Source organism: Acinonyx jubatus, chromosome B2 (genome assembly GCF_027475565.1).
Source record: "Acinonyx jubatus isolate Ajub_Pintada_27869175 chromosome B2, VMU_Ajub_asm_v1.0, whole genome shotgun sequence".
In the NCBI taxonomy this organism is placed as follows: Eukaryota; Metazoa; Chordata; class Mammalia; order Carnivora; family Felidae; genus Acinonyx; species Acinonyx jubatus.
Genome location: NC_069385.1, coordinates 42,297,282 through 42,322,630, shown reverse-complemented (window position 1 = coordinate 42,322,630; position 25,349 = coordinate 42,297,282). Strand labels below are relative to the sequence as shown.

The following is a 25,349-nucleotide window of genomic DNA, read 5'->3' as shown; positions in this document are numbered from 1 at the left end:
TTCATTTCTGCTTTTAAGACTTTAGGCTCCTATCTTTTTCTGCTTATAAAACAAGAATAATCAAAATCTTATGAATTGAGGGTAACTAGAGATGGAAGAACTTGTGAAGTGCAGTTTGGGCTGTGTATTTCCTCCTGTTCTCTGGCTGATGTTGCTGAAAAAGAGGAGTCTTACAAGACTCCGTAGCATGAAATCCTCAAAAGCAGAATTCCTCACCAAAAAGAGCACTGTAAAAGCTTTGAAGACTTTAGGAGAGGCCAGAAAATGGGTTGAACTCAAAATACTCTAAGGTTTGAGAAGTCCGGATAAAACATACATTAGGGTCCTTGAAAGCAAATACTCTCAAAGACAGAAGAGAGACCATCCACCCAGTAAAGGGAAAAAGCTACACAAAAAATCTTACTGGAAAAATTCAAAGCCTAGCACAAGATGGAGTTCAGACTGTTCCCAGGAGGTGGTTCAAGCACAAAGTTGAAGGAATAGTATCTCCTTTTCTATGAATTAAAAAACAGGGAAGATCAGCCCTGGCCTTTGTGTGAGAGGTGAAGACAGGTGAACTAGCAGGGATAGAGGCCCTAATACAGTAGTTTCCTATTGCCGCTTTAAAAATTACCATAATCTTAGGGACTCAAAAGAACAATGCATTTATTATCTTACAGTTCTGGAGGTCACAAATCTAAAACACATCAGCAGGGTTGTGTTGCTTCTGGAGGCTCTGGGGCAGAATTCCTTTCCTTACCTTTTCCAGCCTCTAAAGATTGCCTGCAGTTTTCCTTAGCTCATAGGCTTCCTTCTATCCTCAAAGCCAACAACCGCCTCACTCCAGCGTCTATTTCATCCCACACAGTACCTTCCCTGACCCTGACCCTCCTGAGGCTCTCCTATACAGATGGCTGTGATTGATTATATTTGACTCTCCTTGATGAGGATAGTCTTCCCAGCTGAAGATCCTTAATTTAATCACATTAACAAAGACCCTTGGGCCATGTAAGCTAATATATTCACAGGTTTGGGGGATTCAGACATGGATATCTTCAAGGGGTCCTTTAAACTGCCTACCATAGATACCAAGGATGGGTTTCAAACATAGCCTGTCTTGAAAGCAAATAAACAGTAAATGCCTTAAATAGGTTCACATTATGCAAGGGCAACAGGTTAATCCTATCCTAAACTCACCTCCTCCACGCAGTGTACACCTTGGGGTTCCTTTGGAACATAATTAAATAGTTTGCACACTATAAAACAGCAAAATGCCTGTGCTGTACCACACTGAATATGGTTAAGAAAGAAGAAAACAAAACAACTGCGATAGAAAAGGACATGACTTTTAAAAGCTTAATGTATATTAGAGGTAATCCTCTTCCTTCCCAGCTGTAGAAAATGACCCAGAAAAGCTCAATTAGAAACCATACAGGACCACAGCTGAGACACTGTCTATTTTAGTATGTCTCTGAATGGCATCCACTTCAGCACATCCTTTAAGACATGAAAGCTAACATATATAGAGCAGCAGCAACAGTTCTAAGGACTTGATACACATTAACTCTGTTAACAGTCTCAACAACCATATGAGGTTAAGTGGTATTATCCTTCCCATTTTACAAATGAGAAACACTATGGCACAGGGAAGTTAAGACATTTGTCCAGGGTCACACAGCTAGTAAGTGGCGGAACCAAGATTTGAACTCAAGCAGTCTCCAGGTAGTATAAGCATGGAACAAAGACTTTAGAGGGTGAGAAACCAGGCTTAAATTCACAGTTCACTCCTAACTAGCAATATGAGTTTGGGCAAATTACTTACCTATAACCTTGCCTTTTTTTCCTGTAAAGTTGACTAGTAACACCTATAGTAAAGACAAAGTCAAGTACAGGGACCAATATATGGCAGAAATCTCAATAACAGACAGCTAGTATTATTATTTCTATCTTTCCAACATTACCTTGCTTCTTTCAAGGTTTTCATTACCTTACTTTTTTCAAGGTTTAATCACAATACCAAATCTTTTCAGTGCTCTGTTCAAAATTATAATAAAAACCAATCTCTCTATTTTTTAACATTCTCAAACATACATTAATAGTGTCCAAGGCCAACCATGTCCAAAGATTTTCAATAATAGGTCAGAAATCCATATATAACCAGGCTGCAATTTTAAAAATAATAACAATGAAATAAAGCCTACTCTGTTCGCAAACTAGAAATTCTCTACTAGTATCAAAACAGCATGGGAATGCAAGCTGGTGCAGCCACTCTGGAAAACAGTACAGAGGTTCCTCAAAAAACTAAAAATAGAACTACCCTACGACCCAGCAATTGCACTACTAGGCATCTATCCGAGGGATACAGGTGTGCTGTTTCAAAGGGACACATGCACCCCCATGTTTATAGCAGCACTATCAACAATAGTCAAAGTATGGAAAGAGCCCAAATGTCCATTGATGGGTGAATGGATAAAAAGATGTGGTATATATATATATATATATATATATATATATATATATATATATACACACATATATATACACAATGGAGTATTACTCAGCAATCAAAAAGAATGAAATCTTGACATTTGCAACTACATGGATGGAACTGGAGGGTATTATGCTAAGTGAAATTAGTCAGAGAAAGGCAAATATCATATGACTTCACTCACATGAAAACTTTAAGAGACAAAACAGATGACCATAAGGCAAGGGAAACAAAAATAATATAAAAACAGGGAGGGGGACAAAACAGAAGAGACTTATAAATATGGAGAACAAACTGAGGGTTACTGGAGGGGATGTGGGAGGGGGGATGGGCTAAATGGGTAAGGGGCAGTAAGGAATCTACTCCTGAAATCATTGTTGCACTATATGCTAACTAATTTGGATGTAAGTTAAAAAAAAATAAAATGAAATTATCAAATGAAAAAACAAACAAAAAACCAACAGCAGCATCAGAATTGTTTACTCAATGTTATTCACAGAACAATTCAGATTTTTCTAAGTCCAGAGCAAATAATTTATCAATTTGGAAAGCATTATTACCAACATCAGTATTTATTGGAATGAATGACTGATATATCTTCGGACACCTTTTCAACCCTGAACATATTAATTCAGCCTCTCTTTAGTAATTTACACGTAAGAGAGTCTCCTTTCACTAAGCAAAAGCATACCCACACATCTCCTAGAGTTCTGCCAAACTAAAAGAGCTGTCAGGGTAGTTGTGGCATTCATATCTTTTTTCCAAAAGTCCAGGGATCCCATGCCTTGTTGGTGGACACAGTTCACTTTCAACTCAATTAGAGCTTTCTGAAATAAAGTCATACTCATGGGGCAAACACTTGAAAATGCAGTTATACCCTGTGGACATCCCAAAAGAAGCCATATAAACTTAAAGTCTGATTTGTTCCCAAGAATAAAACCTGAACAAAATAAAAAACAAGAACATCTTTAGAAAGTATGACCCCATTTCTACCAAAGCTTTGAATTTCTTCAAAAACCTACGATTCTAGGACTGGAAATAATTTAGTTTGGACACCTGGACTTCTTAGAACAAATTAAAGATATTCCATTTTATTTTTCTTTCATTGTTCAATTCCAATGTAAACAGATGATTCATCAAATCAGTAAGAAAGTATGATCCTGTGAGCCCCCAGAGTCCTAAAGTTGGGTTTTCCTATGCTTTTTAATTCCAGAAAGTCCTTGATCTGAAGAAGCAGTTCCATAAACCTACTGAAATAAAACAAAACTAAAATCCCTATAACCCAGTTTCTTCCAAAGACTCTGTCAACAAGGAAATATTAAGGGCTACAATGTGAAGAAAATTCATAATCTTTGCCATTTCCTCCATCATATCAAGAAAACAAACTCGAGGGGCACCTGGGTGGCTCAGTCCATTAAACGTCCGACATTGGCTCAGGTCATGATCTCACAGTTCGTGGGTTTGAGCCTTGTGCATCAGGCTGTGGTGCGCTGATAGGTCAGAGCCTGGGGCCTGCTTCGAATTCTGTGTCCCCCTCTCTCTCTGCCTCTCCCCAACTTGTGCTCTCTCTGTCTCAAAAATCAGTAAATAAACTTAAAAAACTAATTAATTAAAAATCTTTAAAAATAAAGAAAACAAACTTGACTTGTAAAATTCAAAACTTAGCACAATCTCTCCTTAGCAGAGCAACTTTTAAGTTCTGCCTTAACTACTTCCAAACATTTTTCCTTCATAAGTGCAGTCTCAACTGTGACCAATATACATACTTTTTCACATTTCACCCCAACTCCCCAAATCCCTTTTTGGCATATAGTTATTAGGATCTGTTATAGCTATATCCCAACATTAGCACTAATTAGGTGAAAATGTTTCATTAGAAATATCAGGTAGGATTCACAGAAAGGTCAGACCGACTCTATCTGGCCTGAAAGTTTTTGTGGGGAAGTTCATGGTACATGCATAAGGCTTTATTCTAACTAGTTTCCTTTGTCTTCTATTAGGTCTAGTCTAACCAGTGGTCTTTCTGCTAGCTTTGCTCTAGCCAAGTGACAAGGATTCCAATAACCTGGAAAGAGAAAATGTAAAACCTCAAATTTCTTGATGCCAAAAAGAAGCTCATGTTTTAAAACTAACAATTTAGAGGAACTTTCATCTCAGAAGATAAGGGAAATGTTTTATCTCTATATCTTATCTATAATGTAGTTAAACTTTGATTAATAAAAATCAATTGGGAATAAGATGTTTTGTTTAAACCTTAAGCAGATCTTTGAAGTGTTATTTTTTTAATCCAAAATCAATTAGTTTATTTCCATACCTCATTAAGATTTGTCTTAGATATAATGTAATCAATCACTGAACATATAATTCTAGAAGATGTTATTTCATGTACTAATCTTTAAGGTTAGATAAATATATTTTTAAGATTTTTAAGATTAATTATTTAAGATTAGATAAATCTTAAAACTGGAAAGCAGAAAAAAATCTAGCTAACAAAAAATGTATTGAAGCTACTGATTATTAAATATCATTTCAAGGGGCACCTGGGTGGCTCAGTCGGTTGAGCATCCGACTTCAACTCAGGTCATGATCTCACAGCTCATGAGTTCGAGCCCCACATCGGGCTCTGTGCTGATAGCTCAGAGCCTGGAGCCCACTTCGGATTCTGTGTCTCCCTCTCTCTGTCCCTAACCCACTCGCATTCTGTCTCTGTCTCTCTCAAAAATAAACATTAAATAAATAAATAAATAAATAATCATTTCAAGACATAAATGCAAAACAAAACAACATACCTGATTGAAAGATGAATCACTATCAGAGCAATTGTCTGTGCAGTAACTGTTGCTCTTCTCCTTCTGGATTTTTTTCTGACTCTCTTGACTCCGTACCTCATCTTCTTCAAACTTGTTAATCATAGATTCCACCACTACCATCATGATGTTCTTCAGGGAATGCATCATTTCTTTGTATCTTTAAATTCAAAGCAGTCTTGGTAAGAAAAAGACTATTAGCACAAATTAAAACGTTCAGCTCAATTAAACTATCTTATTATTTTTTCTGTAAAGTCCCTTTAAAAGCACAATTTTAAAGAAAAAAAATGCAAGTCAGTTTTTCTTAAGGAACAAATGGCACAACAATTCATACAACAGAAATAAAAATTAATAGGAAATATAAAACATGTGTTATTCCCCAGGTTTCTTCATCTGATTACATGGACCAAGGTAGTAAAATTAACAGAATCTAAGGCAAGATGTTCAATGGTACGGATACCAGTAATTAGCAACAGTCAACTGTTATTATCATACTATCAAAACAGTCTATTTTACATGTCACTTTTATTCTTTGTTTTATTTCTACCTCTTTCTCTATTTTCCTCCCTTCCTCTATTTTCTTTCCTTCCCTTTTCCCTGCCTATACTTTATATCTATAGGCACCTATAGCCACCATTGAGACCTAAATAAGAGTTAAGCTATCAGTGGGTCCTTCAAAACAGAGACTAAAAAACCCACTGTCAGTAATGTTAAAAAAGGGATTCCTGAAATAGGTAAGAGTTTGAAATGGATGGCTTCTAAATCCTTTTTAGCTCCATGGGTCTGAAAATCTCAGAAAGAACTTATAAATAAATTTCTCTACTTATTAAGTGCAAACTCTCAAGCATCCACATTAATGTTAGATTGAGATGCCCAAAACCCTAGAAATAGAATTTTAGAGCTAGATGAAACTATAAAAAAAAAAAAAATCTAATCTAACCCTTTATTTTACAAATGAGGAATATGTGACCTGGACCATTGAAATTTCTACATTTAAAACAAAAAAGCCGTAAATATTTAAGTAAACATAGTGAATACAATACTAAATTTGGAATCAGAAAACCTGGATTACAATCCTGATGACTTTACATACCAGATTTGTCATCCCAGGTAAGTTTCATTTTCCTCAGTTATAAAATGTGACAAAAAGAATACAATCTAGCTGACCTATTTCACTTAGCTGTAGCAAAACATAAGAGTATGTATCTGAAAGTTCTTTGTAAATATAAAGTATGATACATATATTTATCATTTATCATTTAATAATGAAAATACTTGAGGAAAATAGGCACAGAAACTTCCTCTTTCTTTATATTTCTGGTATATGGGTCATTGTAACTCCACAAATCAAAGGAAGAATAGGTGAGTTATTCTCATATTAAAGGATAAAACCATGCTGGGGGATTTGGATAGAAGACTAAGATTTTAAAATTTAAAGGAGTTTTACGATCTATTTTAAATTATATGATACAAATTACATATTATTAAACATACATAATTCTATATATAACTTAAAATATATTCTCATACATTTAATGATTTAGCAACATAATTTATGTAATATATAACTAAGAAGCAAATTTAATATAATACATAGTTATAGATGTATAGATTTTCAAAGCACCAGAAACTGAGAAAACACAAAAATATTAAATTAGATGGTAATAATTAGAAACAATATAGGAAGAAAACATGTACAGAAGAGAACTGTTACAGAGGTAAGAAAGAGTCCAGGGAAGATCCAAGTTTGAGGTAAGAGGATACAAAGAGCAAGAAAGAATCCTAAGACACTCATTAGACTAATTGGCAAAGTAGCTATAGGATAACAGAGAAGAGGCTCCAGCTTTCTCCTCTACACATTCTCAGCAGCAAGAAATAGGGAAACATAACAATGCCCTGGGAGCAATCAAGACCTATCCATCAAAAGCTGCTCTCTTCTTCCACAGTAAGTGGATTATAGCTGGACACAAGTCTAAACTACAGTCCCCAGACTCCTTTGCAGTTAGGTATAGCCATGTAAACGAGAGAAGTCCTGTCCCCTTAAAAATTACATACAATATGGTAATTTAATGAAGACATATAAAAGTAAAATCTCAATGATGTATAAGGTAAGATTAAGGGTAAGTAAGTAAAATCCACAGAAAATCTTTAAGTTTCATTTTAGACATGTTTCCTCCAGACCTGTTTGAAAATACCAACATGAATTCTTCTGCAAGAAGTATCAGCAAACTGTCCAGAGAAAAAAATAAGAATAATTCTTTTTATTCTTTTTAAAAATTTTAAGTAATCTCTCCACCAACATGGGGCTCAAACTCACAACCAAGAACTAGAATCACATGCTCTACCAACTGAGCCAGCCAGGCACCCCAAGAATAATAATTCTTAAGATTTAAACATCAAAAACAAACAAAAAAGCTAGAGAGCCAGACCCTAAATATCAAATGAACTATATACTTAAATAGTAGCCACTGTTTAAGTTTTGGCCGTTTTGAAAAAGCCAAAGAAAAACAAACACAGGATGGACTATGAACACTATTAAGAAGCCTCATTCAATACTCCAAGAAGTCAAAATAAGAAAAAGTTCTAAGAGGTAATGAATAAAAACCACATCAACTAACCCTGCAAATTTTACATGGTGAGTAGTTCTTACATATATGAGGAACCGATGATAGACCCTACAAATGAATTCTTTATTCTGTAAAACTCTATTTAAAAAATAAATATCGAGGAACCCGGGTGGCTCAGTTGGTTGACTGTCTGACTCTTGGTTTTCAGCTCAGATCATGATCCCAGGGTCGTAGGACTGAGCCCTGTGTAGGGCTCTGCACTAAACAGGGAGCCTGCTTAATATTTTCTGTCTCTCTCTCTCTCTCTCTCTCTCTCTCCCGTTTGTGCTCTCTAATAAAAATAAATAAATATCAAAATGTTTAAGAAAATAATCTGTAATTATTACAGTAAAAATGCTGTTAATAAAAGTACTGTTGACTAATCATTAGTCCTAGGTAATTTCTGAAGAATCTCTCACACACACACACATACACAAGAAAGAAAACAAAAGAGAAGAAGGAAGGAAGGAAGGAAGGAAGGAAGGAAGGAAGGAAGGAAGGAAGGAAGGAAAAAAAGGAAGAAAGGAAGAAAGAAAGAAGAAAGAAAGAAGAAAGAAAGAAAGAAAGAAAGAAAGAAAGAAAGAAAGAAAGAAAGAAAGAAAGAAAATAATACTCTGCACAACTGAAAATCTTTCATCTATGGTTCACAAAGCAGAAGACAAACATTCATTAAGGTATTTAACATCTTTATGAGGTAATTATTATTGTTTTAATTTTTACACATGGATGAACTAAAACACAAGAAAACTAAATGACTTACCCAGAGATAAAAAAATAATTTCCTAATAGTCCCATATAAAACTTTGCTTTTAATATGAAAATTCTTTCATTCTCTAATAAAATATTTTAATACTCCTTTTAGAATAAGTTTTATAGTACTAACAGAAATAGATTATTAGAAATTATATTATCCAAAAATGAAGATGACTCTAGTGTTTGTTTTTTCTGCAAATCAAGAATTAGGAAATCTTAATCTGAATGGCTTTACTTAATATATCTTAGTGCTTTGAACTTTATTAATTTATTGATAGGCATACACTGTTGCTTTGTTCAATAACAGATTTGTTTAGATAATATAATCAGTTGTCACAAAGAGAAAGAGGTCCTGTCCAATGTCATAAAGAGTTTAACTATTTAAAAATAAATCGTATTTAATGCTTTAAAATACAATAGGTAACATAAGCTCAAGTATGTAATACAGTTTTTGTAATACTGGAAAGATGAGCCACATTCTAAGCTTCCATATCTGCCTTCAAACTGCAATAGGAAGTAAGGCCCAGCATGGAGAGAAACCAGAGTGCCAACAGCTCCTAGACACATCACATACAACCAAGCCCAGAGACTAGAATTAACAAAGCAAATGTCATATGTCCAAAGCATTACCAAAATAAATTTGTGGGATCCAAATTTAAAAGATTTTACTATGTATAAAAATTCCATAAAATTTTTATTACAATAAAAAAAAATCATGGCCATCTAGCTTCAGAAGGCAATTTTTAATATTACCTAATACACTAGTTACCCTAAGAATTAAAAGCTAAAGAACAGAGCTACAACAAGTATGAATTACGGAGAAACTAGAAGGGGTACCTGGCTGGCCCAGTCAGAAGAGCATCCAACTCTTAATCTTGGGGATGGGCCCCACATTGGTGTAGAGATTACTTAAATAAAACTTAAAAAAATTTTTTTTAAAAGGAAAACCAGAAAACTATTTGTCCATGCTGCCCTTCATAGCCCTAAAGTCTTCTGTTGTGTCACATTTCATGCTAGGGGTAAAGAAAAAAAACAGACCTTCAAATTGTCAATCATATGCCAAGGACTAAAACACTAAAATGTGGAATATCCAAGTAGCTGAGCTTACATATGAGAAGGAAACCCTAAACCATCTTTCATCTCAGTGACTGCTCTGTATTAAATTGCACTTTGAGTAAGAGTTAGGTATTTTGTCATGCTGCCCACTACTCAAGAACCCAGAGTGCCTCCCTAATGCCTTTATATCATCCCAGTTACTACTCTATATTAAATTGTACTTTGAGAGTTAGACATTTTGTCATGCTGCCCCCTTCTCAAGAACCCAGAGTGCCTCCTTAATATCTTTGGTATCCATTTGGCTTCCATTTAAGGTTTCCATTCACCTGGCCAACTTTGAGCCTCACGACCTTTTTAGTCAAAAAGCCATTTCTTTGGGGGGGGAGGAGGAGGGGTTGTTTTTGGTTTTGTTTTTTAAAGTTTATTTATTTTGAGACAGAGAAAGAGAAAGAGAGAGAGAGAGAGCAAACATGTTCGGGAATGGGAGTGGAGCCGAGTGAGAGAGAGACAGAATCCCAAGCAGGCTCTTTACTGTCAGCTCAGTGGCTGAATCAGGACTCGAACTCACAAACCACGAGATCATGACCTGAGCTGAAATCAAGAGTTGGGCTCTTAATCAAGTGAGCCACCTAGGCACCCGAAAAGGCATGGTTTTTAAAACACCAAATCGAACAGAAACTATATGGTTCTCATTCTCTGTCAGACCAGAAAGGCAGGCAAGCAAGGAACAATACACATGGAGAGCATTAGGGTTGAAGGTCAGACATGTATATACCACACAAATCCTATCCTAAGGAATCTATAATAGATTAGCAGGGAGTCAATAACACAAGTAACTAGAGAAAAAAAAAAAACCTAGAAAAAAATATATATGAATTCTTACAGGGCAACATATACCAAAAAGTGGTCCTAAAAGGGAAGTGAGAGAAAGACAGGCTCTACAATGGCCTCCAATATCAAACAACTGTGCCTCTCTAAGCAAATCACTGAATTTGCCTCTCTGGGCCTGTAAATTAAGGACCTTAGAACAAATAATTTCCAAGGTATTTTCTAGCACTGATATCTTAAAGTTTTATGGAGTTAAAATTGATTTAACAAAAACTGAGCTCATAAGTGACTAACGTACTTTTTTTAGTTTTTCCGTGACTACTGTCCAGCCATGTTGCATGACCCCTTATTCAAGGGTTTGTCTCTAGTATCCGTCCTCCCCCTCTTCTACGTAGTATTAGTTTAAAACTCCTCCCTCAAGTTTTCACTGTGGGCACATGGTCATCAGTTAGGTATTAAACTTCCCAGTCTCTGTTATAGGTAAGTTGGGCACATGACCATGTTTTAGCCAGTAGAAAGTGAGTAAATAAAGAATCTTGTTTTCTACCCTCCTTTCTCTTGTCCAGGCTGAAATCCTGTTGTGGAGTTAGTGTGGCTGCTCCAACTATGCAGATGAAGGCAATATTCAAGAACAGAGATTGGTAAAATACATATTCTGGACCTAAACTAACCTACCACTTGTTTTTGTAAAGTTTTATTAGAACATACACACACTCTTATTTACATAGTGTCTACGGTTGTATTATTACTACAACAGCTTGCAAAGCCTAAAATATTTATTATACAGCCTTTTACAGAAAAAGTTGACTAGCTCCTATCCCAGATATGATGGAACAATAGAATAGAAAGAACCTGGGGTCCCTAAATAAAGTCATTCAGAAAATCCACCTACCTTTGCTGCATTCATGTACTTCTGAACTGTTATATAAGAGGAAAAAAAAATTGCTTTCTTTGAGCCACTGCATTTTGGTGTCTATTTGTGATAACTGTTTAGTATATTCTAACTAACATCCTCTTCCTCCATAGTTCCATGTGATCTTTTGCATATATCATGGCACTTACCATCCTGTATTGAAATTACCTATTTCAAATTTATTTTTCAGTCTAATGTTAGACTCCTAAAAACACTATGGATTATTTGGGGGTAGGAGGCATCTTATTTAACAGTATAGCCCCAAGATTTAAAACTTAACATACAGTAGTTACTTATTAAATGCATGTGATATATAATAAGGGGAAAGAAAAAATAATTTACTGCTAAAGTCAGAATTATGTCAAACATCAATAACATAAAATTGATTATAACGGCAAGAAACAATATCATTAATTCATCCAACAAATACCTATTATATACCTAACATTTGCTGGGCATTTTCAAGGCATTATGGACACAGAAATAGAAAAAATAAAATTATCTACTTTTTCAGAGTTTACATTCTAGTGGGGAGACAATGAAAATGAGCATAAAATACGCAAATACATATATTATCCCATATTAATCAGTGACGAAAGTTAAGAAGAAAAAAAAAGCAAGGTAAGAAAGAGAAAAAGTAAAAGGGAAAGGCCATTGTTTTATATAGAGAGATCAGGGAAGGCCTCTCTGGTAAGGAGACATGGAACTGAGACCTTAAAAAAATAAAAGAGAATTAGAAACAAGCCAAGGATATTCCCTCCCACCACTGCTCTTCAACATCCTATGGGAAGTCCTAGCTAATGAAATAAGACAAGAAAAGTAAAAAGGAAGCAAGATTGGAAAGGAAGAAATAAAACAGTGTTTGTAGATGCCATGATCATCTATGCAGAAAACCTGAAAAAACTGACAATAAAATTCCTAGAATCAATAAACAATTATAGCAAAGTTGCAGGATACAAATTTAATATGCAAAAATCAATCACTTCTCTGTATACCATCAATGAACAAGTAGAATTGAGAATTTAAAACATACTATTTACATTAGTACCCCAAAAATGAAACACTTCGGTATAAACCCAACAAAATATATATAAGATCAGTATAAATAAAACTATAAGTTTCAATTGAAAGAAATCAAAGAAGAACTAAATAAACTGAGAAATAGTCCATGTTCATAGATTAGGACAATACAATATTGTCAAGATGTAAATTCTTCTCAACTTCATCTATAAATCCAATGCAATCCCAATCAAAATCCCAGGAAGTTATTTAGTGAATATATACAAACTGATTCTAAAGCTTATACAAAGAGGCAAAAAAAGAAAAAACAGAATATCTAGCACAATACTGAAGGAGAAGAATGAAGATGGAGAACTAACACTACTCAACTTCAAGACTTGACTTTGAAACTATAAACCTAAGTAATCAAACAGTGCAGTATTCACAAAAGAAAAGATAAGTAAATCTGTGGAACAGAGTAAGAACCCAGAAGTACCCTTAAATACAATCAACTGATCTTTGACAAAGGAGCAAAAGCAATAAAATAAAACAAAAATAGTCTTTTTAACAAATGGTGCTGGAACAACTGGACACCCACACACCAAAAAATCAATCTAGACATCTGCCTTACACCCTTCATAAAAACTAACTCATAATGGATCACAGACTTAAATGTAAAACACAAAACTATGAAGTTCTTACAAGATAACATAGAAGGAAGTCTCAATGACCCTAGGTTTGGTGATGGCATTTTAGACATGACACCAAAGGCATGATCCATGAAATAGGTAACTGATAAGCTATACTTAATTAAAATGAAAATTAATATCTGCTCTGCAAAAGACACTGTCAAGATAATGCAAAGACAAGCTACAGACTTGGAGGAAATACTTGCAAACAACTTACTGATAAAGGACTATTATCTAAAGTACACACACACACACACACACACACACACACCTCTTAAAACTCAACAATAAGATAACAATCTGATTAAAAAATGGGCCAAAGATCTTAACAGACATTTCACCAAAGAAGATATATAGATGACAAAATAAGTGTATGAAAAGATACTCCACATCTTATGTCATCAGGGAAACACAAACTAAAACAACGAGATATTACTACACTACTATTAGATAACTACTATTGTAACACCCAAAATCTGGAACATGGATATCAAATGCTGGTGAGTAAGTAAAGCAACAAGAAACCTCATACAACGTTGGGGGAGTACAAAAGGGTACAACCACTGTGGAAGACAATTTTATAGTTTCTTACAAAACTATACATACTTACCACATGACCAGCAATCATGTTCCTTGGTATTTACCAAAGAAGTTGAAAACATATGCCCACACAAAAACCTGCACACAATGTTTATTGTAGCTGTATTCATAATTGCCAAAATCTGGAAGCAACCAAGGTGTCTGATACATCCAGACAATGGGAGTATTACTTAGTGCTAGATATGAATAAGCTATCAAGCCATGAAAAGACATGGAGGAAACTTAAATGCATATTATTAAGCAAAAGAAGCCAATCTGAAAGGCTAAATAATATGTGTTTCCAACTATATTATATTCTGGAAAAGGCAAAACTGTGCAGACAATAAAAGGATCAGTGGTTGCCAGGGATTTGGAGGGGGAAGAATGAATAGGCAGAGCATAGAGGATTTTAGGGCGGTGAAATTACTGTGTGTAATCCTGTAATTGTGGATACGTGTCATTATAAATTTGTACAATTCCACAGAATGTACAACACTAAGACTAAGCCCTAATGTAAACCATCCCCCTAAGGGAGGGCTTTGCTTAGCTATTTGAGAAAGAACAAGACCAGGGTGGCTGGGGCAGTGTGAGAGGGAATATGGTAAGAAATGAGGAAGGAGAGGGAACAGAAGGCTCATGTTTGGGGCTTCTGGGCTACACTCTGAATTTTACTTTGAATGAGATGAGAAGCCTTCACAGAATGCTGAGTGGACTCAAGTGGCAGGATCTGACTGATTGTTTTAAAGCATCATCCTAGCTGCTATGAAGGACATGGGTTAGGGGTGCTTTCAAAATGCCCTGCTGAGAGAAAATTGCTTTCAAGTATTATTGTGAACATACTCACTCTTTAGATTCCTGGGTTCTTTTAGTAACATGCTGTACAACTGTGTCATAGCCAGATTCTTCATCCTGATTCTGATTAGACATCCATTTTTCCATTTCTTCTTCAATCATGGACCCCAAAGTGTTATATATATGCTGTCTAAGATATTTCACAAATTCATAGCTAAAAAAAAAATTAAAAAACAAATGCACTCAATATCATGAACTCACTTATTAACCATATCCAGAAGAAAATGTTAGCACAGAAAGATTTATGAAATACTCAGATTTCTTACCTTGAACCAGGATTAAATTTTTCATCCCAAATCATCAAGCCAATCTAGAATTATGTTGTTTTTTTCTGGGACATTGGCATTTTCCACACCCCATGCCCACTCACTCTATCAATCCACCTACTCATAGACACTTGTTAACATTTCCTACACATCCCTTGGCTTCATCACTTCCTCTTTTTTTTTTTCTTTCCATTTCTATTGATCAGTGCAAAAGCGCATCACCTCACGCAGACATTACTACAGCAGTCTTCTTGCTTGTCTTCTTTCACCCTCTTCCCTCTCATATTTATCCTGAACACTGTAGTCATCTTGGTCCTCAAAAGTCATGGATTTCATTATTTCTGAGTTAGAGTCATTTCACTCATACCCAATAAATATTTCTTGTATTTAAGACTAATTATTGGCTATTTTCCAAATACAACTTCCTTGGCTTGGCATTTAAATACCTAATTAATCAAGCCCCTTAATTACTGCATCTCCACTTACATGAGGCCACACTCAGTTTTCTCCACAAACCATCAAACATGTTGATTTGCATATAAGCAAGGAGGGACTTTTAAGTGACTACCATGTGTTAGACACTGCGCTAAGCACTTTATTAATATTGCTTTATTTACCACATGAGATAGGTAAATAGATGAGGACACAGACTGAAAAGTTAAAAAGCCTTATCAAATTCACCAACTAGTAATTCAGGTCAACCTTACTCCAAAACCAGTATCATTCCCACAACCCCACACTCTCCCAAAGATGCAAAAATTCCAAAACTATTTAAGAAATAAAATAAGAGGTTCTATAGTGTTCAACTGAAACTGGAAAGGAAAATAAATAAATGTAATACTCATATTTTTACTAATTTTTGTATTATTTACATTTCTTCCCTTTAGAGAGGTAAATCTATTACATTTTATTTTCTCAAAATAATAATTGGCATATTAAACTTAAAAATAAAATTTACTTAAAAGTTTAAGTTATTCATTGAAATTACTTTTAAACGTTTAATATTTATATTCAACGTTTAGCTAGTAACTTTTCTTTTTCTTAAGTTTATTTACTTATTTTGAGAGAGGAGGGAGAGAGAGAGAGAGAGAGAGAGTGCAGAGTGTGGGAGGGGCAGAGAGAGAGAGAGAGAGAGAGAGAGAGAATCCCACGCAGGCTCTGCACTGCCAGTGCAGAGCCAGATGTGGGGCTTGAACTCACAAACAGTGAAATCTCGACCTGATCCAAAATCAAGATCAGATGCTTAACCGAGTGAGCCACCCAAGTGCCCTTAGCTAGTAACTTCTAAGCTTTAGGAAAATAGCTATTAAGAACAGAAGAGATAAACAAAGTGATTTTATAAACATAATGACCTGCAGTGTTAGACCAAAATGACAAACACAAAGTTTCAGAAATACTCCAAGAAAAACAAAACCCAAAACTTACTGAATCACGTGTCCTAGAAAATAGCCTCTAATAATTATTCATGCAATTTTGAAGTTTTTGCCTCTTCTGGGGAGTCATCATTGCCTTACATCACTTGAAGACCTTCCCTTATACAAGCATAACTTCCCATCCATTTTAAATGCTAACTTATTTTTTGGCTTGTATATTTGTAATTATAAGCCAAATATTTGCATATTCTATACAAAATGGTAAAGACTTATATAAGCAAGAATTCAAAGATTAAGGTTTCAAGAGAATCTTTTAAAGATATTCTTATTTTTTTTAACATTGACAGTCCCTAAACTGCCTCCACAACTAGCTCTGAGACTAAAGTTGACAGATGTGCATGATGTGATCTGAAGAGCAAAAAATACGTGTGTTCTCCACCACAACTATTCCACCACCACAAACCCTCTAAAGAATCAGAATATCTGAAATTCCAATACCATAAATGTACCATTGCTGTCTTGAAAATGTCCTTGTAGGGGTGCCTGGCTGTCTCAGTCAGTGGACCATGCAACTCTTGATCTCAGGATTTTTAGTTTGAGCCCCACATTGAGTATAGAGATTACTTAAAAATCAAATCTTAAAAAAATAAAATAAAATAAAAAAATAAAATGTCCTTGTAAATGAAAAAGGATCCAGGAATAAATAATCTCTTGAGCCCAATGAGTCTGAGCTCACAGCCAGCCAGAGAAAATTGAATGTGGAACAAAGTGCAAAAAGATAAACAGTCCCTAAAAAAAGTCTTGATCTTCCTCATAATCCTGCCCTAGGCTAATCAGACACCAGTTTTCCTTCACATCTCTAAGACACTCAGTGAGAAACAAAACATGGGGCAAGCTGGAGTTAATTCTCTGAAACTAAAGGAAAGGCCTCTCTGAAGATGAATTCTACATCTCACCATCAACATTTACTACAGAAAAGTGAATTATTCCTTAGTTTTATCAGTCCCGTTTCTCTGCCACAAATCAAGCAATTAGGAGAAATGAATATTTAACTAATATAAATTTTGTGCTTGCTTTGTTTAAAGCCCAAACTGTTAGCAAGTAGGTTATGATATTTTCATAACTAAGGCAGTGAGGAAATACAAGGAAAGCCCATTAATACAATGTATTCAAGAAAGTTAACATAATACCACTCTAAAATAAAAGACACATCAAAAACAAAAACAAAAACAAAACAAAACCTCCCCACTATCACCATCTATATGATATAGCAAATATGCTGAGAAAAAGTTTAAACCTCCTCTTTGGGAACTTGAATAACCACATACTTTTTTTAAACGACATCAGTTTTATCTGTGGCCACAGTAGTATCTCCCAGAAGACTCCATTCAAAATATTTCAAGGTTTTGGTTCATCTTCCAAATTAAATGAACCCAAGAACCCCCAAATTAAATATTGCCTAATGGGTTATTGCTCTTTTAAGAAAAAAAAAAATCTCCAGGGAAGATAAGGCCTTCTATCATGGGAGAACTACCAGGCTGTCTATAGCCCTTTGGATGCTCTACTAACTCAAAGATTATTGGAAAACTCTCAAGCTTCCAATCTTAAATTAATAAATAGAGTCATTTCTGCAAGTAGACCTTTCTACTATGGGTAAGAAAAATCCAAGTCTTCAAATTCTCACGTGACAATTCATTTTGTGTTGGTTCTTTTACTATCTGAATTCATGGCAATACCCCATAAAATCCTACAAGGAATACTATTCTTCTGTAGTAGTGCCCAGGATAGAGAATTATTATTGCTATGGGCTGGGACATACTATAACACTTAATATATTTAATTATTATGTACTTAATCACAAAATTAAGTGCTATGTTGCTTTCACTGTAATCCTCATAGTATTGGTGCCATCCAGTTGCTCTTATGAAGTCTTCATCTAATCTAAAAGATGGATGATAACCACAGCTTTTTAAATCAACCCATTGCATCATTTTTAGAAATTATTCTGGTGTAGCTATATTCATATTTTGTATAAAAGCAAAAGCCCTGGATGCACAAGAGACTTTCGAAAGGTCCCATACTTATAACAGGGATTGCAAACTCAGCGTCACTGGGGGTAGACAGGTAAACTAAAGCCAGCCACGTGTAAGAGAGAAAAGGAAGAGGTGGTGGTGAAATAAAAGGATGTGTCTCAGCTAAAAGGAAGAGCCTCCACATGGCTTTAGCCACTTACTGCCATTTAGGACTATTACAGCCGGATGTGGATTTTTCAATGTTTTAATAGAAGCCAGAAAACTACCTTATGTGCTATCTCCCAATTTTTAAATGTTACTATTTTTTAAAACCAAGCCAAAGAAACACATCCATAGACCCAATATGGCCTGCAGAATGCCAGTTTGACCTTTCACCATCCATTCATACAAGTATTATAAACAACATAAAATCCTTACCACTAAGATACTGGTGAATCATCTCTATGTTTAAAATTTCTATTTAAGAAATGTAAAACTTCCCTCAAAAAAAAAAATGTACATACTTAATAACTTATGTTAGAAGATCCTTACTAGGCTTAATTAAAGCAATTCTGCTACAATTTAAGTCCTTTCCTCTCAGAATTAGTTTTAGCAAACTCCTTTAACATTTTCAGATTAATATACTCTAATTGCACAGGAAAGACCAAGACTACAATATTATAGGAATAATGCCTCTTTGCCATGGACTACAATAAATACAACTTCCATTCATTTGTATTTTAACTGAAGTCTATTAATATTTCTTTCTTGGTCATTTTAAAATATTCTAGGGAGTGCCTGGATGGCTCAATTAAGCGTCCAACTTTAGCTCAGGTAATGATCTCAGTTCAGGAGTTCAAGTCCCACATCAGGCTCTCTGCTGTCAGCACAGACCCTGCTTCAAGTCCCCTGTCCCCCTTTATCTCCCCCTCTCCAGCCTGTGTGTGCTCTCTCTCAAAAATAAATAAACATTAAAAAAAAATTTTAATTTTCTAATAACTAAATTTCTTCTTTTTTAAAAGACATGATCTATAAAATTAGTAAATAATTTTATCTTTAGAACTCTACAAATCCCTTTGTTTCAGGCTTAAGTTCTAAATCTTACACTGGTCCATCTTGTAACCTTAGACAAAACACATGACCTTGCTAAATGTCAGTTCCCACTACATAACAATAATGATAATACCAATGCAAAAACTGTTGTTTATTACACATAGCTATACTTTGACACTTTTCAAACCAAATGTACTATACACGTTTGACTAACCTTATTTGTTACCATAAAAGTAATTTAATGAGAAAAAATAAACATTTGGTTTCAAAGACGCTATCACCAAGTGAATGCAAAGTATCTTTTTCCAAATATTCCTCAAAGAAGGACATTAAAAACCTGAGTCAGGCATTTGCTACTAAGGAAAAATATGTTCACCTCACTACATTTCAGAAGCAGCTCAAGTAAAATAGACAGCAATGAACCTCATCACTTTGCTTTACTACTGGCAAATATGAAATTTTTTACATTTATGTCAGAAAATTTACAAAGTTGAGTAAAAGAACATTCACTTTTTTCCATTTTGTTCTCCAGCTTTATTACCTAGATTTTTCCAAGAAAACTTAATTATTTCTTTCATGATGAATTTCTGACATGTTCAAAATGTCTATACCAAAATATGCACTGATACACAGATTACTATTACAACATAAGAACATAAAAAAACTAGTACAAGTTTGTTTCAAGACATCATTCTCTTAGTTATTTAAATAAGCAAGAAATTTTTCAACCATATATAGAAAAAATTATCAGTATTGGTATGTTTTAAAAAGAGACTTTATTAGACTAAGTTATGAATTATAATGCTGATATTTGGAATTCTTATTTCAGAATCAAAAGATTTATTATAGAACTAACCTAACTTTATATATCATATTAGTATATAAAAGATTATGTAATAGAGGGGCGCCTGGGTGGCTCAGTCGGTTAAGTGTCTGACTTCAGCTCAGGTCATGATCTCACAGTTTGAATTCGAGCCCCACGTCGGGCTCTGTGCTGACAGCTCGGAGCCTGGAGCCTGCTTCGGATTCTGTGTCTCCCTCTCTCTCTGCCCCCTCCCCTGCTTGTGCTCTGTCTCTCAAAAATAAATAAATGTTAAAAAAAATTTTTTTAAAGGTTATGCAATAGAACGAACAAGCTTTACATCACGTACAAACTTTTAGGTCAAAGAATAGGCTTCTGAGTCATGATAAACAATTACTAGAAATGCATTCATTAATTATGGAAGCATGCATGTAATTCTTAGTCATTTCTCTATACATGGGTATCACTTTACACAATGGAGGTTTTCTTGAAGGTACCATTTAAATGGATTTCACAGACTTAAAAAATCAGTGGTACATTCTTCTATAAAACAAAAAATAAACCTAAATCAACAAATTATTACTATGTTCCCCTCTGTATCAAACCAAAAATATACTGGATGTGAGGGTTACAAAACTGAGCATTTGCATTAGAGACTCTTAAAATTATCACAGTTGATAATTACTAAAATAAATACACATACACACACACACACACACACACACACACACACCACAATTCTTGTGTAAATGCAAGTAAATATGCTCTAACTCTGGTTCTCAACCCTGGCTGCACGTTACAATTCTGCACGTTCTCAACCCTAGAGAGCTTTTTGAAAATCACTACGGCCCAGACTCTACCACTCCCCCTCTGCCAAGCTGCTCAGGAAATTTTGATTCATTCATGATGAGGCCCAAGCATCAGTATTTTTTTACATGGGGCCCACCTGATTCTAGTGTAGCCAAGAGTGAAAACAAGGGCCAGTTTGGTTTCTAGGAATCTACACAACACATGCACACATAATGAAAGCAATATCCTCATCCCTACCTCTCCTCCCCTCCCACAGCCCTCAAATCCTTGCTGCCACTTTCAAAGACAGAGAGGGAAAGTTTGGATATTTTAAAGAATTTGTACAGTTTAAGGTAGAAAAATAGAAGATGCTATACAAAGCAGAGATAGTAGTTTAGGGAAGCTGTCCATTGGGGCAAACCCCCAGATAGGGCTATACTGTCTACATGATGGTTTTCCCCAAGTGACTGCAATTTCTCCCACTTTAATTTTTTATAGTGCCTAAAATTCCATCATGTATGGACTCAACTGTCTTAAATATCTTCATACAAAAATACAATAGCCTAAAGACACCAGTTCCCCCATAAGTCTCTTTAATAAAATTGTCCTTGTCAATACCAGGACAACATTGGGTGGATTTAAGAAACCAATGTTCTGATAGTGGAGAAGGGAAGGTAGATAATTCTGAAGTAGGAAACACTTTTGGAAGCAATACATACCTAAGTGACTTAACGTACAATGTCAAGGAGAGTTAGGTCAGTGAAAACAAAGACCAAGTATAACTGTACTAACTGACCTCTAATATCCGACTGAATTGTAAGAGTCTATGAAAATACCAAAGACAAGCAAGTCCTCCTCTTTTTCTCTCCTACATAAAGAGTTCCTTCCTCCTAAGGCACAGATCTCAGGTTAATGCAGCTAACACATGACTTTTAGCATCTATGCTTTTAAGACTACAAGCTACTTAAAATACTTTTAGGATTATATGGAGAATAAAGAGAGGGTTACTGGAGGGTTTGTGAGAGGGGGGATGGGCTAAATGGGTAAGGGGCATTATGGAATCTACTCCTGAAATCATTGTTGCACTATACGCTAACTTAGATGTAAATTCAAATAAATAATTAAACAAATAGATGCAAAAAAAAAATACTTTGAGGATTATAAATCTTACTTTTAAAACTACAAACTAGTTATAATTTGAGAGTGTCTGGATTTTTTTAGGTAGGCCAAAAGTAAATCTCTTTAGTAAACAGTGAACATCAAGTATGAATGGTAATCAGCAGGCATTTAATCTAATGCACTGCTGAAAAGCAAATTACTTTATTACAACAGTCATTAAACTACTAAGAGGAACAACAATGACCTAACTTAAACTTGAAAAGCATTCTAAAATTGAAGCAGCTAAAGCAATACAGGTAAACATTTACATTGAAGAAAAAAAGAAAAAAAGAAAAAAAGCTGCATATTAATGAGCTAACCATTCATCACAAAAGTTTTAAAAAATTTTCCAAGAAAAAAACAGCAGAAATTTTAAAACCATAAAACATATACATAATACAAAGGAGGAACAAAGCCAATAGCTGGTTCTTTTAAAAGACTAAAAGAGGGGCGCCTGGGTGGCTCAGTCCGTTAAGCGGCCGACTTCGGCTCAGGTCACGATCTCACGGTCCGTGAGTTCGAGCCCCGCATCGGGCTCTGTGCTGACAGCTCAGAGCCTGGAGCCTGTTTCAGATTCTGTGTCTCCCTCTCTCTCTGACCCTCCCCCGTTCATGCTCTGTCTCTCTCTGTCTCAAAAATAAATAAACGTTAAAAAAAAAAAAGACTAAAAGAAACCCCTAGAAGAACAGAAGAGGGAAGGCACAAATCAAAGAGAAGAATAAAAAGGGGGATATATAGCTATAGATATTAAAAATATTTAAAAACTACAGGATTTTAATGAAAAACTTTTTACCAATACATTTGAAAATCTAGACAAAATGCACAAATGCCGAGAATATGATCCTAGCAAAAATTGACATAATAATTTACAAAGTATTTAAACAACTGCTTGTATGTGAAATAAAAACCAGAAATGAAACCTCAAACTTCATGCTTCATGTGGATTTGTGTGAGGTGAACTTGTATTACATGAGTTTATAAAACATTATTAATTAAACCTTAATTTGAGAAAATTGCAATTATTCCATAGTCTGTTGTTTAAGTAATAAATCAATAGTTAACCAATAAAAGCTGTTCTGTAATGTCTCCCAAAATAAATATGATCACAAATAACAGCTATTTGTAGTGGATTCAATTAAGAAATAAACAGGAAAATCATGGAAATACGAAGAAACTTTATGTATAACCATAAATACCAATGAAATCAGTAACTATATTAACAAGAATTCCTTACTTTTGAAAACTCCCTTGAGAATCTGGTGAAAACTATAAATACTCCCCCTATAAAACTGCAAGTAAAAACAAACTTACATTAAAGGGCTCAAAAACCCAATTATGCGCATAAAGGAAATGAGTACGAGTTCCAGATAAATAGAATTTCAGAGTCAGTAAAGGTAACATAAAAAAAATTTTTTTAAAACATCTCTGTGAGATCAAAATGAAATACAACCACTGAATTTAAAATACTGCTACCAATAATAAGTAATTGGGTTCCTGCAAGAAAACGTTTCAATGAAGAGGATTAATTTAAATTAAATGAACCAAAACAAAACAAAAAAAAGGTCTCTAAAGAAACGTAATCTTCAAGATATATCTCAAGTGGTACCTCTCTCATTAAACTATTTCTACTGCTCGCAAACCCAGAGTACTCTGTAGCTCTTCTACAGCACTTATATTTTTGACATGTATCACAGACATTTGAGTATGTGCCTTATCCCTTCATAGGAACTTAAACTATTCGATAGGAAGTTAACAATCTAACGTCAGTATTCCTACAGTGCTCAGAATGGGGAATTGGGGCAGCCACGGAAATACCAGATCAGCCAAGGAACAGAGATCTTGGGAACTCATTGCTTTAAGCCAATGTGACAGGCACAGTGACAAGAATCCTTTGAAATAACAGAATTCCTCTTAGAAAAACATGAACAATTTTCAATTATTGTTACTGTGTTGCCCATGAGGAAAAACGAAGAATTAGGATATGTTGGTTGTGGCAGCAGAAACACAAAGGAGACAGAAGCTTTGGAAAGTAAGTAAAGAATAAAGAATACATAAATTCGATATTTGTGTAAATAAACGAAAAAAAATGAACCTCAAACTTGGGCGCTATGTTAACAACAATAATCAAATGAACATTCTTTAACTACACTTTGACCTTTTCTGGATCAGCTGGTTTGTTTGCTTAAGACATCAAAAGCTATTTTACTTGTGAAAATTTTCATCAGTTTCCTCCAGATGTAAGAGGATTTCCTCGGCGCACTCCAGAGAGGGGGCACCCGTGATCTTCTCTTTTACGCTCTGGAACAACTGCCTCAGCATCGTCTGCATCACCACTTCGTCCTCGCCAGAGAAATGGGCCATCCTCTGCAAGAATCAAACACCCACGCCCATTACTCCAGGTCGGCCCCAATGCCGCGCAGTGCGCACGCGCGCTCCCACCCCACCCAGGCCAGTGCGCTACGCCGTTCCCCGGGAGACCGCGGCAAGCGCTTGGGGGTGGGTCCTCGGCTGCCTGCGCGTCTTTCCGGGAAACAAGTCACCTTACTTTGGGGAAGCACGGGTCCTCAAGGACCCGCCTTATGTACTTGTCGTTGCCGGCCTTCCGTACGAACAGAGTTCAAGTTGTCACCGCTAACCGCAAAAAAGACAGCCCGGAAGGTTTTGATGGGTGGGCCTGACGGCGGGACGTCTGCGGTACGTGTGACGTCATCACGTTGACGTGACTTCCTGAGTGGGAGGGAGTGCCCCTTGGAGACCTGCCCGGCACCTATGGGAAGTTTCAGGTGTGCTGGCTGTCCCTCGCCATGTGTTTCTAGAAGGGAGGGAATGGAGAACGAAGAGTCAGAATTCAGTAAAAGTGAAACTGAAAGTAGCTTGAAAGTTTTTAACTACGTGAATGGTATTGAAATGTTACACTGTTGTTTTTCTCTAACAGTCAACATCTGTTGACTCCTACTCCTTAACCAAGCACCTTGCTAGGAACTATGAGAAGATGCCCTCATAATCAGACAGACACACCCCAAAAAATCAACGTTTACACCGTTAAGTGTGATTAAGTGTTACGTTAGAGAAATGCTCCAGGTAGGTGTTGTGGAAACCAATCCCCTTTTAACCCAATAGAAGAGGCAAGGAAAGAAGCGGAGAAAGAGGCATTAACATTCAGGTGCTCGAGTTGGTAGGCTGGAAAGAGGAGGTGAAGAGGCTACAGAAGCAAATCGGCCACAATTGAAAGGGTCATATTTGGCACGTTTACAGGAGAGAGATTAATCTTGGAAGTAGCAGGACACAGTTGGATTCCATAGTGACACCATGAGATATGTATATGAGGATCACTGTGCAGGAAGATG

The 25,349-nt window shown here is 35.5% G+C and overlaps 1 protein-coding gene and 1 long non-coding RNA gene across 7 annotated transcripts in view; one reads left to right on the top strand and one right to left on the bottom strand.

Annotated features, from left to right (window-relative positions):
• TBC1D32 (TBC1 domain family member 32) overlaps window positions 1–24,706 on the bottom strand; it is a 206,004-nt gene extending 181,298 nt beyond the window's left edge. For 4 of the 5 annotated variants that reach the window (XM_015068263.3, XM_027056995.2, XM_053222325.1 and 1 more), the window contains exons 1-4: window positions 24,548–24,706; window positions 24,209–24,366; window positions 14,542–14,703; window positions 5,257–5,434 (exon numbers count right to left, since the gene is read on the bottom strand). In XM_015068263.3, coding sequence (XP_014923749.1) covers window positions 5,257–5,434; window positions 14,542–14,703; window positions 24,209–24,363 — 495 coding nt within the window. In that variant the 5' untranslated portion in view covers window positions 24,364–24,366; window positions 24,548–24,706. Of the gene's footprint in view, window positions 1–5,256; window positions 5,435–14,541; window positions 14,704–24,208; window positions 24,367–24,542 lie in introns of all 5 variants that reach the window. The other variant, XM_027056993.2, reaches the window with a different exon arrangement.
• The window catches only part of LOC113598701 (uncharacterized), a 37,954-nt gene continuing 37,082 nt past the window's right edge, over window positions 24,478–25,349 (top strand). For both annotated transcript variants that reach the window (XR_008298367.1, XR_008298368.1), the window contains exon 1: window positions 24,478–25,083. This is a non-coding gene — a long non-coding RNA (uncharacterized LOC113598701). The remainder of the gene's footprint in view (window positions 25,084–25,349) is intronic.